Below are 17,214 nucleotides of genomic sequence, written 5' to 3'. Positions count from 1 at the left end.
AGACCTTGGATCAGTGTTCTTGCCTTGTGGATTTTGGGCATTGACCCTGTTGCACCACATGACACTTATAAGGACACAATTTGGTAGTTGGTACAATACAATACAGAGATCAGTTTCCAACCCAACGTATTCTCCTGTGGATTGTAAAATGCCTGTCTGAGTTTGCACTTACTTTGAAGACTATGTGGCATCTCAGCCTGCACTTAAATTGTGATTATACACACATAAAAAATACAGTTACACAAGAGGGTTTGTTTGTATGTAATACACAGAATTGACAGCAAGTTTCAGATCCCGGTTGCAAGTTATAGTTTCACAATGCCTTGTACATTGTTTGTTTCCCGGGGATGTTTACTTTTGTATCTAGTTTTATAGATAGAGAATTCCAGGGGGACAGACAGTCAGACAGGCTGATCAAACTGAAGGCTCGGGAAATCAGAGTTTAGGATTTTTGTATTCATAGTTTTTCCTGCTTTGTTTGCGTCGCAATCAGTGGAGAGACAATGTTTTTCAGATGAGATCTTTCTCTGTGAAATGTGCCATGGAGGACGAACAAAAGTAAATTGCTTTTTTCTCCCTCATGCTTCTGGGGGAGTGTGTGCCAGAACTGAACTGAACAGAGGTTGGGTTGCGGTGGATACATGTTATACTATTTAACAGCTCTCCTCTTTTTAGGAAAACTTGTCTGTTTGGCACTCAATTTTCCCTATGTCTGCGTCTCCTTTTGTCTGAATTGGTTTCCATCCGAGTTGCGACCGATTTTCATGTGAATATTATCAAATCAACATGAAAAAATATGTCCAGATGTAGCGGATATAATGTGCGTAATGACGTAGGGCACATATAAAATACTTTTGCGCTTAATTGTTCATGGACCGAATAAAAAACATGGGTAACATTTTATTTGGATAGTCCATCTGTAGATGCTCTTGCAGTTGACATGTTACTGATATGCTGTATATAGTCTGTAGAGCATCTACAGATGGACTATCTAAATAAAGTGTTACCAAAACATGAGTTTAATGTGTTTCCATTGCATTTTCCACTCTACCAATAGTTTTGTCACACAAACTGTTGCGATAAATGACAAACTTGCCCAATCTGGTTTTCGCGCATGCTCTAGACAAGTGGACACTGGAAAGGTTAGGTTATATGATGAGATGGATAAGAGCAAGATCATTTTTATTTTTAATTGGCAGCTAAGCACCGATCATAATGTCACTAGCATACAAATTCAAATGCTCAATATTTATTGGAAAGGAGCATCGAGCTCATCACCGTGCACTGTCACCACCTTGTAGCCTAAACTGTGCATGCTTTTCCAAGTCACAGTGGGAGGACCACACAAAATAGCATCCTGTGTCTGCAAATTTACCTCGACATGATGGTTATTCTATCAACAACTGCTCTAGAAATTGTTTCCCCAGCAATACATTGCATAATACATTTACCGACACAAAAAGATCTCACCATGTCGAAATAACAAATTGTCTGTTGACATTCCTAAGATTGGACCGACACTTCCTGTTTCCATCACACTTGCCGTGATTTTTCTATATACGCCATGACTTTACATGCATAGAAACTGTGGATGGAAACGTGGTTATTGATGATGCTAATGCTAATACATCCTTAATGCCTTTTCTAAACACCCAAGATCAATTGATCATACAAATAAAAAACACCTCTCTTTCCCTCCCCTTCTCCTTCCCTCTCCCCTCCCCTCTCCCCCCAGGCCGGAGGCGGGTTACCAGAGGGTCCTCCAGGTTGATCTGGAGGTGAACGGGCTACTGGACCCACTGGGCAGCCGGGTGGTGATGTGGCAGGTGGAGTACCCTCCCACCAGCTCCCTCACTGACGAGGTCCAGACCCTCATCCACCTGGCACCACAGGACTTGGGTGGCATTGTGCCACTGGCAATGGTGAGGAACCAGAAAGAGAGTACCTGTGTGTGTGTGTAGTAATATTTATCATGTATATAATATACACCTGAAATGTGACTCGTAATAAGACTATTCATTTAGCCCATTAAATTAATTATCTGACTCCATTAGATAAATAGCAATATGCAAGAACACTATAGTTGAGTTACAGTAATAGGCAATGAAGAAATATCTGAGAATGGAATTCTTAACACAAGTGTATTTAATTACTTTGTAAAATGAATGGATTCACATACAAGGAATAAAGCTTGAGTTACAGTGGCTTGCGAAAGTATTTACCCGCCTTGGCATTATTCCTATTTTGTTGCCTTACAACCTGGAATTAAAATAGATTTTTTTTGGGGGGGGGGGGGTTGTATCATTTCATTTACACAACATACCTACCACTTTGAAGATGCAAAATATTTTTTATTGTGAAACAAACAACAGAAAACTTGAGCGTGCATAACTATTCATACCCCCCCCCCATAACTATTCATACCCCCCCCCTCAATTGGATTGAGGTCTGGGCTTTGACTAGGCCATTCCAAGACATTTAAATGTTTCCCCATAAACCACTCAAGTGTTGCTTTAGCAGTATGCTTAGGGTCATTGTCCTGCTGGAAGGTGAACCTCCATCCCAGTCTCAAATCTCTGGAAGACTGAAACAGGTTTCCCTCAAGAATTTCCCTGTATTTAGCGTCATCCATCATTCCTTCAATTCTGACCAGTTTCCCAGTCCCTGCCGATGAAAAACATCCCCACAGTATGATGCTGCCACCACCATGCTGGATGGTGATCTCGGGATGATGAGAGGTGTTGGGTTTGCGCCAGACATAGCCTTTTCCTTGATGGCCAAAAAGCTCAATTTTAGTCTCATCTGACCAGAGTACCTTCTTCCATATGTTTGGGGAGTCTCCCACATGGCTTTTGGCGAACACCAAACGTGGTTGCTTATTTTTTTCTTTAAGCAATGGCTTTTTTCTGGCCACTCTTCCGTAAAGCCCAGCTCTGTGGAGTGTACGGCTTAAAGTGGTCCTATGGACAGATATTCCAATCTCCGCTGTGGAGCTTTACAGCTCCTTCAGGGTTATCTTTGGTCTCTTTGTTGCCTCTCTGAATAATGCCCTCCTTGCCTGGTCCGTGAGTTTTGGTGGGCGACCCTCTCTTGGCAGGTTTGTTGTGGTGTCATATTCTTTCCATTTGTTTATCATGGATTTAATGGTGCTCCGTGGGATATTCAAAGTTTCAGATACTTTTTTATAACCCAACCCTGATCTGTAGTTCTCCACAACTTTGTCCCTGACCTGTTTGGAGAGCTCCTTGGTCTTCATGGTGCCGCTTGCTTGGTGGTGCCCCTTGCTTAGTGGTGTTGCAGACTCTGGGGCCTTTCAGAACAGGTGAGATCAAGTGACAGATCATGTGACACTTAGATTGCACACAGGTGTTCTTTATTTAACTAATTATGTGACTTCTGAAGGTAATTGGTTGCACCAGATCTTACTTAGGGGCTTCATAGCAAAGGTGGTGAATACATATGCACGCACCACATTTCCGTTATTTATTTTTGAGAATTATTTTCATTTCACTTCACCAATTTGAAATATTTTGTGTATGTCCATTACATGAAATAAAAATAAAATTACAGGTTGTAATGCAACAAAATAGGAAAAACGCCAAGGGTGATGAGTACTTTTGCAAGGCACTGGACAAAGCATTAACAAGAATTACAAGGCAGTATTCCAAGCATGGTCAGAGAGGGAGAGCGAGAGAGAGACAAAGAAACCATGGCTTGTGCCATAGCCCATAGCTCATGGGAGAGGGAGAGAGAAAGAGTGTAGGTATCTCACCAAAGCAAGTCAGTAACATAAGAGAAAGAACAATTAATCTACAATGAATGGTGGCGGTGGGGGTATGGTATGGGCAGGCATAAGCTACGGACACAAACATAATTGCATTTTATTGATGGCAAGTTGAATGCACAGAGATACCGTGATGAGATCCTGAGGCCCATTGTCGTGCCATTCATCCGCCGCCATCACCTCATGTTTCAGCATTGTAATGCACGGTCCCATGTCACAAGGATCTGTACACAATTCCTGGAAGCTGAAAATGTCCCAGTTCTTCGATGGCCTGCATACTCACCAGACATGTCACCCACTGAGCGTGTTTGGGATGCTCCGGATCGATGTGTATGACAGCGTGTTCCAGTTCCTGCCAATATCCAGCAACTTTGCACAGCCATTGAAGAGGAGTGGGACAACATTCCACAGGCCCCAATCAACAGCCTGATCAACTCTATGCGAATGAGATGTGTTACGCTGCATGAGGCAAATGGTGGTCACACCAGATACTGACTGGTTTTCTAATCCACGCCCCTACCTTTTTTTTAAAGGTACCATATCTGTGACCAACAGATGCAAATCTGTATTTCCAGTCATGTGAAATCCATAGATTAGTGCCTAATTTATTTATTTCCATTTACTGAATGCCCTATATCAACTGTAACTCAGTAAAGTCTTTGAAATTGTTGCATGTTGCTGTTATATTTGTGTTCTGTGTAAATAATTGGTTTTACTCTGTGGGCCAGCAGGCTGCCTGAAATGTGCAGGAGGATTTCTTCTGCCTGGGTTCCAATAGCGCCCGACCATATGCCTTTTCTTTTTACATAAATCACAACAACACTTTGTGGGCTGTTAGCGATTAGCCTCTGTACCTGTCCCAATAACTGCAATGGGGCTATTTTGGTAGCTTGGCCCGCTCACACACCAGAGAGCGGCATGGATGCGCACACCACACCCGTAGGTTGGACTGACTGTGTGTCCATCCCACTATCTGGATCCGAAACAGACAAATCACTTTGGAGCCTATTTGAGCTCTGTTCTAACAAATCTCTCTGCGCATCTTGTCAAAATGACCTAGTAAAATCAATTCTGCTTGCAAGTTCTGCTTGCAACTGCTCTATTTTGCACTCTGATGTCCTCTGGGATTAATTTTCTTATTCATGCCAATATATTGCCAGTAATTAAGAATTTCATCCCTAGTCAAATTAAATGTAAGACCTTTCTCATCTTTTTTGATCATATCAATAATAAGAGATTGCCATAACTCAAAAATATAAATTGCTGGCATCTTTGCCATCACGTAAGGCATGTATTTGTTATATATTGGGGAATCGAATGGAATAAACTCAAGTTTAGTCCAAAGTATCCATACGATACAACAAGTCGGAAGTCGCCATTTACTGTACCTTCAAAGTTATCGATATAATCCACAATTTCCTAATTGTTTACTGTAGTGTAGAAAGATTTATCATGTATATTATATACACCTCACATGCGACTCATAATAAGACTAAGACTATGCATTTAGCCCATTCAATTATGACTCCATTAGATAAATAGCAATATGCAAGAACACTATAGTTGAGTTACAGTAATAGGCAATGAAGAAATGTCTGAGAATGGAATTCTAAACACAAGTGTATTTAATTACTTTGTAAAATGAATGGATTCACATACAAGGCATAAAGCTTAAATTACAAAGAATGAATACGCATTACAAAGCATTATTCCAAGCATGGTCGAAGAGCGTGAGAGAGAGAGAAAGAAACCATGGCTTGTGCTATGACCTAAAGCTCATGGGAGAGGGAGAGAGAAAGAAAGAGCGTAGGTATCTCACCACAGAAAGTCAGGAACATAAGAGAAAGAACAATATATCTAAGACCCTTTTATAAGGTTCTGAGTTGTTTGGATTAAAAATCAAAGTTGTTGACCGATAGTGTTACTGGAAAGTTAACCTCCAATCAGATATCAGACCTACATGATGTAATCACAACAGAACCTCTGCTTCTCAGATGTGTGACAATGGGGGTTAGCAAGATCAACACAGAGAATGATGAATTCCTAAGACAACACAAAGGAATCCTTGCATACAGTTAGTTGATAAGAAGAGTCACTTCGGGGGCTGGGCCCTACTACATCTGTCTGTGTGTGTGTGTGTGTGCAGCTTTACCTCACATGGCTGACTGCACTCTGCAGGAGACTTTGTCTCTCCTCTCTCCAAAGCTGACACCTGCTGTTTTACCTCTCTTTGCAATTCTAATCCCTTGTGTCATTGATTTTCTTTTATGTCTTTGTCTCTTTCTACTGCTTGCGCCTGGAAAAGCAGAGGAAAGACAAATTGCTGTTATTGTAAATGAGAGGAATTTTGAACTTAATGATAAAGTCATTGTGTGTTGGCTGTCAAGCTTGGAGGCCATTTTAAAAGTAGTGTGTTTGAGTAGTGAGGTGAACAAGCTGAAGTCCCGTGTTGAAAGCCCAGACCTCTCTGCTAGGGTTAAACACTAAGCTTGCACTTTTTAATTGGCTGTAATTTGGCTAATAGAGCTTTTCTGTACTTTCCATGATTGAGAAGGTAATTGAGTTTGGACCCAGGATAATCCTTTTAAAAAACAGATGGATGCATCAGCAAGGGACTCTAGACAGCCAAATGTATTACGATAATGAATATTTATTTATGATAAAATGTTTGCAACTGTTTGGCATTCAGTGTTGTTTGGGTTGTGGATTTTAGTTTTCTCTATGAAAATAAATATGTACGCTGCAGTCAGATTTTTTATTTGATTTTCCAAATTGCAAATTGTGTTCTAAGCTCTGGGTTTCATTACGGTAATTGGTGAGAAAGCACTTCACCCCCACAAACAATTATGTATTCAGCCAGGACAGCAACATGTAGATTTCTACTTTGTCTTTAACCTTTGGCTGGCCCCACTCTAACATCCAGGTCAGATTTTCCCCCATTAACATTTATAGACTTATTTTTTTGTCATTTCGCAGACGCTCTTATCCAAAGAGACTTACAGGAGCAATTAGGGTTGGGGGGGGATTGTTTTAAGATGGTCATACCATGGCTCATTTAGCTTTTTGATTTTGAATTTTGGGACCCCTTTAGGTATCCCCCAAAAAGTATGTAAAAATGATTTGATAAAATATAGAATTTGGCCTTTACTACTATAGCCCATAGAAATGCATTGAATAATACATTCATAAATGGCAAAAATGACAGTCAAAAAATGTATCGTAAGGAATTAGGTTTTAAAGTGTCTGTCCTATATCTAGGAGATATACCGACAAAAGTTGGCATATCCGCATTATCAACTTCAGACGAGTCCGGTGGGGCTTGTGGAGGTCATAGAGCAAAAAGGAGAACACCAAACCGTTTTGAAACTACAGAAGTTTTCGGGATATCTCATGGTCTGTCAAACACCGCTGTAGCTTGGCCACCCTCCACCGCAGATGCGGAAGGCCAACATAGGCGAATGCGGTGGTGCAAAAAACCCAGATATCTTTAGCTTAAACTGATAGATTTGTTTTATGTTACTTACATTGTCACACGTGTACATCAATAGACTCTTAACCCTCCCGTTGTCCTAGGGTCAAAATGACCCGCCACTGAGTTGAACCAACTTTATTAAATTTTTATATTTTTGGGATCATTTGTGAGAAGGAGGCAGTGAGACTTTAAAGAAAGTATCACTGCCTCCTTCTCACAAATGATCCAAAAAATATAAAAATGAAATAAAGTTGGTTCAACACAGTGGCGGGTCATTTTGACCCTAGGACAACGGGAGGGTTAAGGAGCTCTTAACCACTAGGCCCCTATTGTCAAAATATTAGCTTTTCCTGCCTCTGTAGCTACTACCGGGGTCTGTGACATATAGGAGCTTTGCAGACAGAGCGTTGGGCTGAGCAGAGGTTTGCCGAGTACCCACTTGTCCCTCTAGTCAAAGTGGAAAGTGCCTTCACACATGAGTGCGACAGCCGGCAGTGACCATAGCAATGAAATAAACCAACATAATGCACGTACTGAAAGTGAATCGCTATAAGGGACAGATTGCAATTCCCTCGGGGGAGGGAGGGGTGGTCCAAAATAGGGGAGGGTTGTCAAACTTTTTTTTGCTTTGGGGAGGGTTGTGTGTTTTTTTTATTGGGCACAGGGGAGGGTAGTTCGTTTTTTACCTGGTTTTCATGTGCTCTTTTGCAGTTTTTACTATATAATTTCTTCCATCCTAGCCTAATTTCCTCATCTGCTTGCATGCGCCTACCCTACAGTATATCAAGGTGTTTTGGTACTTCCCTTATGCACTAAGCTTTTCCATGTGCTAACTTTTACTATACCACAGGTCAGTATAGTCTACCAGTCTAACGGTCTATCCTGTCTTCTATCCACCATTCATAGTGACAATAGTGGTTGATGGATCGTTTGTCCAGATCTGCAATAGGCTAACTAGCAATGATACCACACATAAAAGCATTAAAAGCTGCATACATTTTTTATATGAATCCACAAGAACAAATAGGAATAGCTGATAGGCAGCGGAGAGGCCAGGTGCATCATTGCGCATGATAGAACAGTGAAGACATGAGACACACAGCTAAAAAATCTCCCCTATTGATCTTGTTTATGGACAATACAATTATCCTACCTTGACTAGCCTACAACACCACAATGCAATTTTTCATTATTGTTTTCAAGTGAGTACAACATTCTAGCTTACTCTAGGCTGCAGTGAAAATGTCATTTGAATAACGGTGCAAAAGCCCTGTGATTTGAATGTTTCATTCGATTTGGATCAGTTGTGGGTCTACTCTAGACAGTTTATAAGGTCTAGAAAGGCACAGTAGCAGGCCAGTCTGGCTGTATTTTTACTTCTGATACTGAATGTGCTGTCTGTTGTAGATCATCATTCTCCCAAGTCGTCCTATAATAATGTGGCCACATATACTCTCGGCAGGTCCAGTTATTCAGGAAAGCTTAACACATGCTCTGCCTCCTCTCCAATCCAAGCTGTTATTCCTTGCGGACCTAGAACCTAACACGTCAATATAGCCTTAATATTTATCATTTAACTTTTAGAATGTATTGCCATTTATATGTGGCATAAACACAACCAGTCACAATGTTTTAATCTGATTAGGATACTTCAAAAGTCTCCTGTAGGTATGCACACGTTCATAAAAAATATAATTCCAGCATCCTCAAAATGGCTTCACATTAACCAGGTTTCCATCCAACCTTTTCATACGAGTAAAGTAGCCTACATGTTTGATAAAAAATTTAACCACATCATGGGAAAGCATGCAATTTATTAGGCTACAGATTAAATAAGTTATGATGAACTTCACAGGGTGGTGAAAGTGCACAGTGATGAGGTTAATGCTCCTTTCAATAAATATTGAGGGTCTTATTCTGGTGATATGGCAGATTTAAAAAACGGATACAAATACAGCGGGGACTTTGAAGCGACACACACACACACAGGCACAGACACACACATACACACACACTATAACATACGCACTATACACATGGATTTTGTGTTGTAGATATGTGGTAGTGGAGTAGTGGCTTGAGGGCACACACTTAATGTTTTGTGAAATGTGTTGTGAAATATAATGGGGTATTGTGTGTAGATTGATGAGGGGAAAAAACGGTTTAATCCATTTTAGAATAACGCTGTAACTTAACAAAATGTGGAAAAAGTGAAGGGGTCTGAATACTTAACGAATGCACTGTAGGATCCATGTTCTACATATAGTAAGACAGAGGGTCGCTGTTTCGATCGATCGGATGCTTTATCTGAGATTGATGCGTCTTTCTGTCGGTGCGCATCTCGGTCAAATAAATGATCAATATTTGGTAATGTATTATTACAAAAATGTTCATTAATTGTAATCCACATTATAATTCATATTTCACTGGCTCAAATTAAGATCCTAAATTATATAATTACTCCTGTCTAAATAAAATCATTCAAAATACTTCACCAGAGAGCATGACTTAGCCACAGAGGATCATTAGCTTCTTTTTTCTTTTTTTTTGCAAGTGTGTATGCCTATGCCAATTTGGACAGCGCGTTTGGCAATAGGCCTAGTTGATTGAGTTACGGCTGTCAGTGAAAAGCATCTAAAATATGTATAAAGATAATGTGTATTGAGTATAATTTAAAATGTTGCAACAAGAAGAAGGAGAGGGGTGTGTGGCGTAGATATGGCACATCTCTCTCCAGAATACATTCACTCAGCTCTCCAGAATGCGCTCAGCTGTCTCTCGCCAATTTTTGCGCTTTCATTGTGTGAATTGTTTGCCGTTTGATTGTATATTTTTGATAAATTCCCCATTACGTACGTCAACAGTATGCCTTGTAAATGTACCGTTAATCCTCAGTCATTTGGCTGCTGTACATTAATTTCTGTTAATTAATGTATTAATTACAGCCATTTAGCCTACCATTCTCATTATCGGAGTGGAAACTTTGTTTGCAGCTTTGTTTGCACAACCTGCTACACTTGTGAGAAACAAGTGAAGGCTTTATTTCATAACCAGCTTTCATAACGAGTTTTTCATCGTCTTTTGTTTGGAGTGCACCATGTGGGCAATGAGCATGTGTCTGGTTTCTCTCTAGGAACATACAGAGGGAGTGAGCACGCCTGAGCATGCATAGAAGTAGGCCTACCTGGCCTGCTGTGTGCATATGTAGGAAAGAATTGTATGAAAAATTTATGCACTCACTAAAACTGTAAGTCGCTATGGATAAGAGCGTCTGCTAAAATCACTAAAATGTAAAATGAAAGAGCCCATTTGGGATATCTGATTTCTGATTGTCTTAACTCACCACTTCCAACACTAATACGCTGAGCTTCTCATAAAACATTTTCTTCACCTCAAACAGTAAGTCAATAAAGTCTGTTTTTTTTGTTTACATCCTTTGCGAATAATAATAGTTCCTCACAGTATTTGAAAAATCTTTTCAACTCTCTCCTGGCCTTGACAATCACCTTGCCTTGGTGTGATATTGGCCCAGAATAGGGCAGCACGGCTGGCCCTTAAATGTACACAGAGAGCTAACATTAATAATATGCATGTCAATCTATCCTGGCTCAAAGTAGAGGAGAGATTGACTTGTATTTGTGAGAAGTATTGACATGTTGAATTCATCGAGCTGTCTGTTTAAACCACATTAGTGAGTTCATGCAACTTATTATATGACTTTTTACTCCTGAACTTATTTAGGCTTTCCATAAGAAAGGAGTTGAAAACTTATTGACTCAAGACATGTCAGCTTTTAATTTTGTATAAATTTTTAGAAAATTGGGGTATTGTGTCTAGGCCAGTGACAAATAAATCTAAATGTAATCCATTTTAAATTCAGGCTGTAACAACAAAATGTGGAAAAGTCAAGGGGTGTGAATACTTTCTGAAGGTACTGTAATTCCACAGTTACCATGATGGGTTCCATTTTAAGATACCTATCACTGTCCTTTACACCATTTTGAAATACTTATCCATAGACCTCCAGTTGTCCTCCAATACCCCTCCCACAAAGAATAACAATAACAAAAAAATCCTGCTTAGCTGACATGGAATTGTTTTCAGACGGTCATACTATGGATCATTTAGCTATTTGATTTAGAATTTTAGGACCCCTTTAGGTATCCAAAACAATATAAAAAAACATTTGATAAAATATTGATTTTGGCCTTTACTAATAAAGCCCATAGAAACTCATTGAATAACACATTCATAAATGGCAAAAAAAAGACAGCCAAAAAATACATTTTAAGAAACAAGGAGGAGATATTAAAAAAACTCAGGAAATGTAACCCCGTTTTTGGGTAGGCCCATTAGTTTGTTGCCCAAACGGTTCGGACTCTCCCAAACAGAAGTTGACACATCGACGGTACTTACTTCAGACCATCGTGTGTGTGCCATTCAGAGGGTGAATGGGCAAGACAAAATATTTAAGTGCCTTTGAATGGGGTATGGTAGTAGGTGCCAGGCACACTGGTTTGAGTGTGTCAAGAACTGCAATGCTGCTGGGTTTTTCACGCTCAACAATTGAATCAAGAATGGTCCAACACCCAAAGGACATCCAGCCAACTTGGCACAACTGTGGGAAGCATTGGAGTCAACATGGGCCAGTATCCCTGTGGAACACTTTCAACACCTTGTAGAGTCCATGCCCCGACAAATTGAGGCTGTTCTGAGGGCAAAGGGGGGTGCAACTCAATATTAGGAAGGTGTTCCTAATGTTTTGTACACTCAGTGTATATATAATAATATGACTTATGATTCCATTGCTAAGTCCAATAGATATTGCACAACCAGACTAAACCTTTTTTTCCCTTTTTTTTTTTTGCCAGTATGTGTCATCTCCGACAGTAGAGGGGTCTGGGTTTCTGCGTGTTCAGCTGCCATACCCATTCCCAACCGCTGCAGAGTGAATATCAATGCTATATGTCCATGCTATGTACAGTAAACTAGAATAATTAGTGTTTGTGAAGTAAATATAGTCCTAATTAAAGAATCCTGTCCAAGGCTGGTTCTGCTTTCTGAGCCAGATGAGACACTTCTAAAGTATACATTGATCATTTGTCCTGGCCAGCGTGATATGTTTACCTCTTGTTTTCTTTCTTTTTTGCCAAAGGAAAGGAATGAGTTAGCCCTCTCATGGTCAATAACAAGAGAAAAACAACATAAAAGCACTTGCCATCACTGTGTTAATTGAAAGTAAAATTAATTTGGTTATTGAGGCATTAAGCATCATTATAGTATATTAAAGATAATTCGTTCAACTCTCCATATAATTCTCCAATGAAATGAATGCAAACAGATGCAGGCCTATAACCACTGGAGTGGGGTGCAGTCATCTTGATCCACCGGGGGACAGAGCGGGCGGATCAATAAAAGAGGGGTGGTATAATGACTTCTAACCTCAATTTAACAACCGTTCACTCTGGGCACTGGTAGAGAGGTATATTTTCTGGGTGATTTAAATATTGACTGGCTTTCATGAAGCTGCCCACTCAAGAAAAAGCTTAAAACTGTAACCAGTGCCTGCAACCTGGTTCAGGTTATCAGTCAACCTACCAGGGTAGTTACAAACAGCACAGGAATGAAATAATTAACATGTATTGATCACATCTTTACTAATGCTGCAAAAATTTGCTTTAAAGCAGTATCCAAATCCATCGGATGTAGTGATCACAATATAGTAGCCATATCTAGGAATACCAAAGTTCCAAAGGCTGGGCCTAATATAGTGTATAAGAGGTCGTACAGGAAGTTTTGTAGTGATTCCTATGTTGTTGATGTAAATAATATTTGTTGGTCTGTGCTGTGTAATGAGGAGCAACCAGACGCTGCACTTGACATATTTATGAAATTGCTTATACCAGTTACTAAAAAGCATGAACCCATTAAGAAAATGACTGTAAAAACTGTTAGAAATTGTATGGTTGAGAGGGATGAGGCAAAAGGAATGGCAAATAAGTCTGTCTGCACAACCGATTGGCAAACGTACTACAAATTGAGAAATCATGTGACTAATCTGAATAAAAATAAGAAGAAACTATACTGTGAAACAAAGATAAATGATATAAAGAATGATAGTAAAAAGCTTTGAAGCACCTTAAATGAAATTTTGGGCAAAAAGGCAAACTCCGCTCAATCATTAACTGAATCAGATGGCTCATTCATCACAAAACCCACTGATATTGCCAATTGCTTTAATGATTTTTTCATTGGCAAGATTAGCAAATTTAGGCAAGACATGCCAGCAACAAACGCTGACACTACACATCCAAGTATAACTTATCAACTTATAAAAGACAAGCCTTGTAATTTTGAATTCCGTAAAATGAGTGTGGAAGAGGTCAAAAAAGTATTGTTGTCTATCAACAATGACAAACCACCGGGGTCTGACAACTTGGATGGAAAGTTACTGAGAATGATAGCGGACGATATGTCCACTCCTATTTGCCATATCTTCAATCTAAGCCTACAAGGAAGTGTGTGCCCTCAGGCCTGGAGGGAAGCAAAAGTAATTCCGCTACCCAAGAATAGTAAAGCCCCCTTTTACTGGCTCAAATAGCCAACCAATCAGCCTGTTACCAAACCTTAGTAAACTTTTGGAAAAAATGGTGTTTGACCAGATACAATGCTATTTTACAGTAAACAAATTGACAACAGATTTTTTGCACTCTTATACGGAAGGACATTCAACAAGCACGGCACTTACACAAATTACTGATGATTGGCTGAGAGAAATTGATGATAAAAATACTTCAGTGTGGCGTTTGACATTATCGATCATAGTCAGCTGATGGAAAAATGTATGTGTTATGGCTTTACACCCTGCTATATTGTGGATAAAGAGTTACCTGTCTGTCACAGAGTGTGTTCTTTAATGAAGCCTCTCCAACATAATCCAGGTAGAATCAGGAATTCCCCAGGGCAGCTGTCTAGGCACCTTACTTTTCTAATAATATAATAATATGCCATTTAGCAGACGCTTTTATCCAAAGCGACTTACAGTCATGTGTGCATACATTTTTACGTATGGGTGGTCCCGGGGATCGAACCCACTACCCTGGCATTACAAGTGCCATGCTCTACCAATTGAGCTACAGAGGACCAATTTTACTATCAATCTTTACTAACGACATGCCACTGGCTTTGCGTAAAGCCAGTGTGTCTATGCATGCAGATGACTCACCACTATACACGTCAGCTACTACAGCGAGTGAAATCACTGCAACACTTAACAAAGAGCTGCAGTTAGTTTCAGACTGGGTAGCAAGGAATAAGTTAGTCCTAAATATGTCTAAAACTAAAAGCATGGTATTTGGAACAAATCATTCACTAAACCCTAAACCTCAACTAAATCTTATAATAAATAATGTGGAAATTGAGCAAGTTGAGGCGACTAAACTGCTTGGAGTTGAGGATTGTAAACTGTTATGGTCAAAACATGTTGATACAACAGTAGCTAAAATGAGGAGAAGTCTGTCCATAATAAATCACAGCTCTGCCTTTTTAACAACACTATCAACAAGGCAGGTCCTACAGGCCCTAGTTTTGTTACACCTGGACTACTGTTCAGTCGTGTGGTCAGGTGTCACAAAAATGGACCTCGGGAAATGACAATTTGCTCAGAACATGGCAGCATGGCTGGCCCTTGGGTGTACACAGAGAGCTAACATTAACATTCCACCTTGGAATTCAGTTAGTGAATTCATTTTGATATAATTGTCCAACAAAGAGCTGGGAATAATAATAAAATATATACTGTATACATGTCAATTTCTCCGGTACCATAACTTAATCGGGCAAAAGTAAATAAAATAAACTGTCTGAGTACAATTTCAGCGTCTTAGGCTGTATAACATTTGACCTCTCCCAGTCTTTTTTCACATATAGGTCTTTTAAAATATTCCCACTTACTCAGGCTTTTGAAGCCTATCGGCTGGGGGGCAATAGATTATTTTTTTTGCCAGATCATAGCAATCATCATGTTGTCCTGTTCCCTTGTCAGTTTGTTACTTAAACAAATAGATCATGGCTATAACCTACCAATTAATGGGTTGTCATTTAGGCTACATAGCCAATATTCATTAAAGTGTTATTCATTTAGACAGATCGCCTGAGTGGTGCTGTGAATATATTTTCAATAGGTGTGTAAGTGAAGGCATTAACAACACATACCTTTCTATTTTGTATCTCTGATGTGTTGGGGTGTAATAGTCCATCGTTCACCTTATTTCAGTAGCCTAAACAGTTCAATAGTCCAGTGTCCCGTCTTTTACTTTTGGGTTTGTACACCAGCTTCAAGCAGCTGAACATACAATATTGTGGGTTATGGAAAATATATTTCACAGCGGTTTAGATGGTACAATGATTCTCTACACTATACTGTACTTGCTTGTTTTGTCACATAAACTGAAATTAGGCGAACTATTAGAAGTTTAGCAACCAGGAAATGGCGGAGCGATTTAAGATTCTGTCCTAGCCTATACAGTTAATTAATTGCCCTTTCCTACGGTTTCCTTGTCCAGGTTGTCCAGGAATCAGGTAGCATATTTTGCTGATTTTAGTGTGATGTCTTTTTCCTTCAATTTTACCCGTAGCTGTGGGGGGTACACCCAGAGAGAACGGGATTCATTTTCCCATATATCATTCTTCATGGAGTCGAATTCTCTCCATTTCATGTAGAGGTCTCTGCTCATTTCGGTGTTGATGTAGATCCGATGGCCCTCATACATCAAAGCTCAGACTCCTGACTTTTTTGCTTTGATGGCCAGTCATAGAACTTTATCTTGGTCCCTATAGTTAAGGAACTTTGAAATTATGCCCCATGGTTTGCTGCTCGTGTCCCCTCTTGGGCCGCCTGTTTGATGTGCTCGTTCAATTATGGGAGCCGTGTGAAGTTCTCCTCACCCAGTAGTTTTGGTATTACTTTTTCCAGGAATTCTTCCATTCCGGTTGTTCCACAGCATTTGTGGAAAATTAAAAAAATAAGATTTGAACGACGATTGAAGTCATCCATCAAGTAACATTTTTCTGTAAGCCCCATAATGACGTATTTTTGTTCAGCGAAGATTTTCTCATGCGATTTTCTCAATGGTTAAGCCCGTTTCGGCATCCTTCACGCGTTTGCCCAGCTCAGTCATATCAGTTAGGATTTTTTTTTACATCATCTGATATTTTCTTCATATGCTTAGACAGTTTCTCATTGCCAGTGCGAATTTCTGTTATTAGTGTCTCTAAACTCACTTTAGTCAAGTCGGCAGCTACTCGGTCCATGGTCGCGTTGTTTCGTTGTGTTTGTATGACTATTTCTCGATCTAGTATTTGCCATAACATGCAGTTGCCAACATAACGTTTCAGTTATTTCTTAATTTTAGATTCAAGTTCTTTCCTATTTAAGGGGTATATTTTAGTAAAAAGATGCAATGACAAATTGATTCCCTTCACCTGACTACCTTATGGTCGCCATCTTGAGAGGTTGTATTTGTCTGGGTAGCTGGTTAACTATTTAGCAGTCTTATGGCTTGGGGGTAGAAGCTCTTGCCATGCGGTAGCAGAGAGAACAGTCTATGACTTGGGTGGCTGGAGTCTTTTTCAGGCATTTTTAGGACCTTTCTCTGACTCCTCTTGGTATAGAGGTTCTGGATGGCAGAGAGCTTGGCCCCAGTGATGTACTGGGCCATACGCACTACCCTCTGTAGCGCCTTGCGGTCGGATGCCAAGCAGTTGCCATATCAAGCCATGATGCCGCCAGTAAAGATGCTCTCAATGGTGCAGCTGTATAACTTTTTGAGGATCTGAGGGCCCATGCCAAATCTTGTCAGCCTCCTGAGGGGGAAGAGGCGTTCTTCTCGACTGTGTTGGTGTGTATGGGCCATGTTAATTACTTAGTGATGTTGACACCTTGAGACACTTGAAGCTC

At 40.0% G+C, this 17,214-nt stretch overlaps 1 protein-coding gene across 1 annotated transcript in view; it reads left to right on the top strand.

The window, feature by feature from the left end:
- LOC311100056 (transmembrane protein 132C-like) overlaps window positions 1–17,214 on the top strand; it is a 219,838-nt gene that overhangs the window by 129,232 nt on the left and 73,392 nt on the right. The window contains exon 4 of the mRNA XM_084140799.1: window positions 1,736–1,922. Coding sequence (XP_083996925.1) covers window positions 1,736–1,922 — 187 coding nt within the window. The remainder of the gene's footprint in view (window positions 1–1,735; window positions 1,923–17,214) is intronic.

This window comes from Coregonus lavaretus (genome assembly GCF_964263955.1).
Source record: "Coregonus lavaretus genome assembly, chromosome: 24".
Classification (NCBI taxonomy): Eukaryota; Metazoa; Chordata; class Actinopteri; order Salmoniformes; family Salmonidae; genus Coregonus; species Coregonus lavaretus.
The sequence above is the reverse complement of the archived record's forward strand: the minus strand, read 5'-3'. Positions and strand labels throughout refer to the sequence as shown.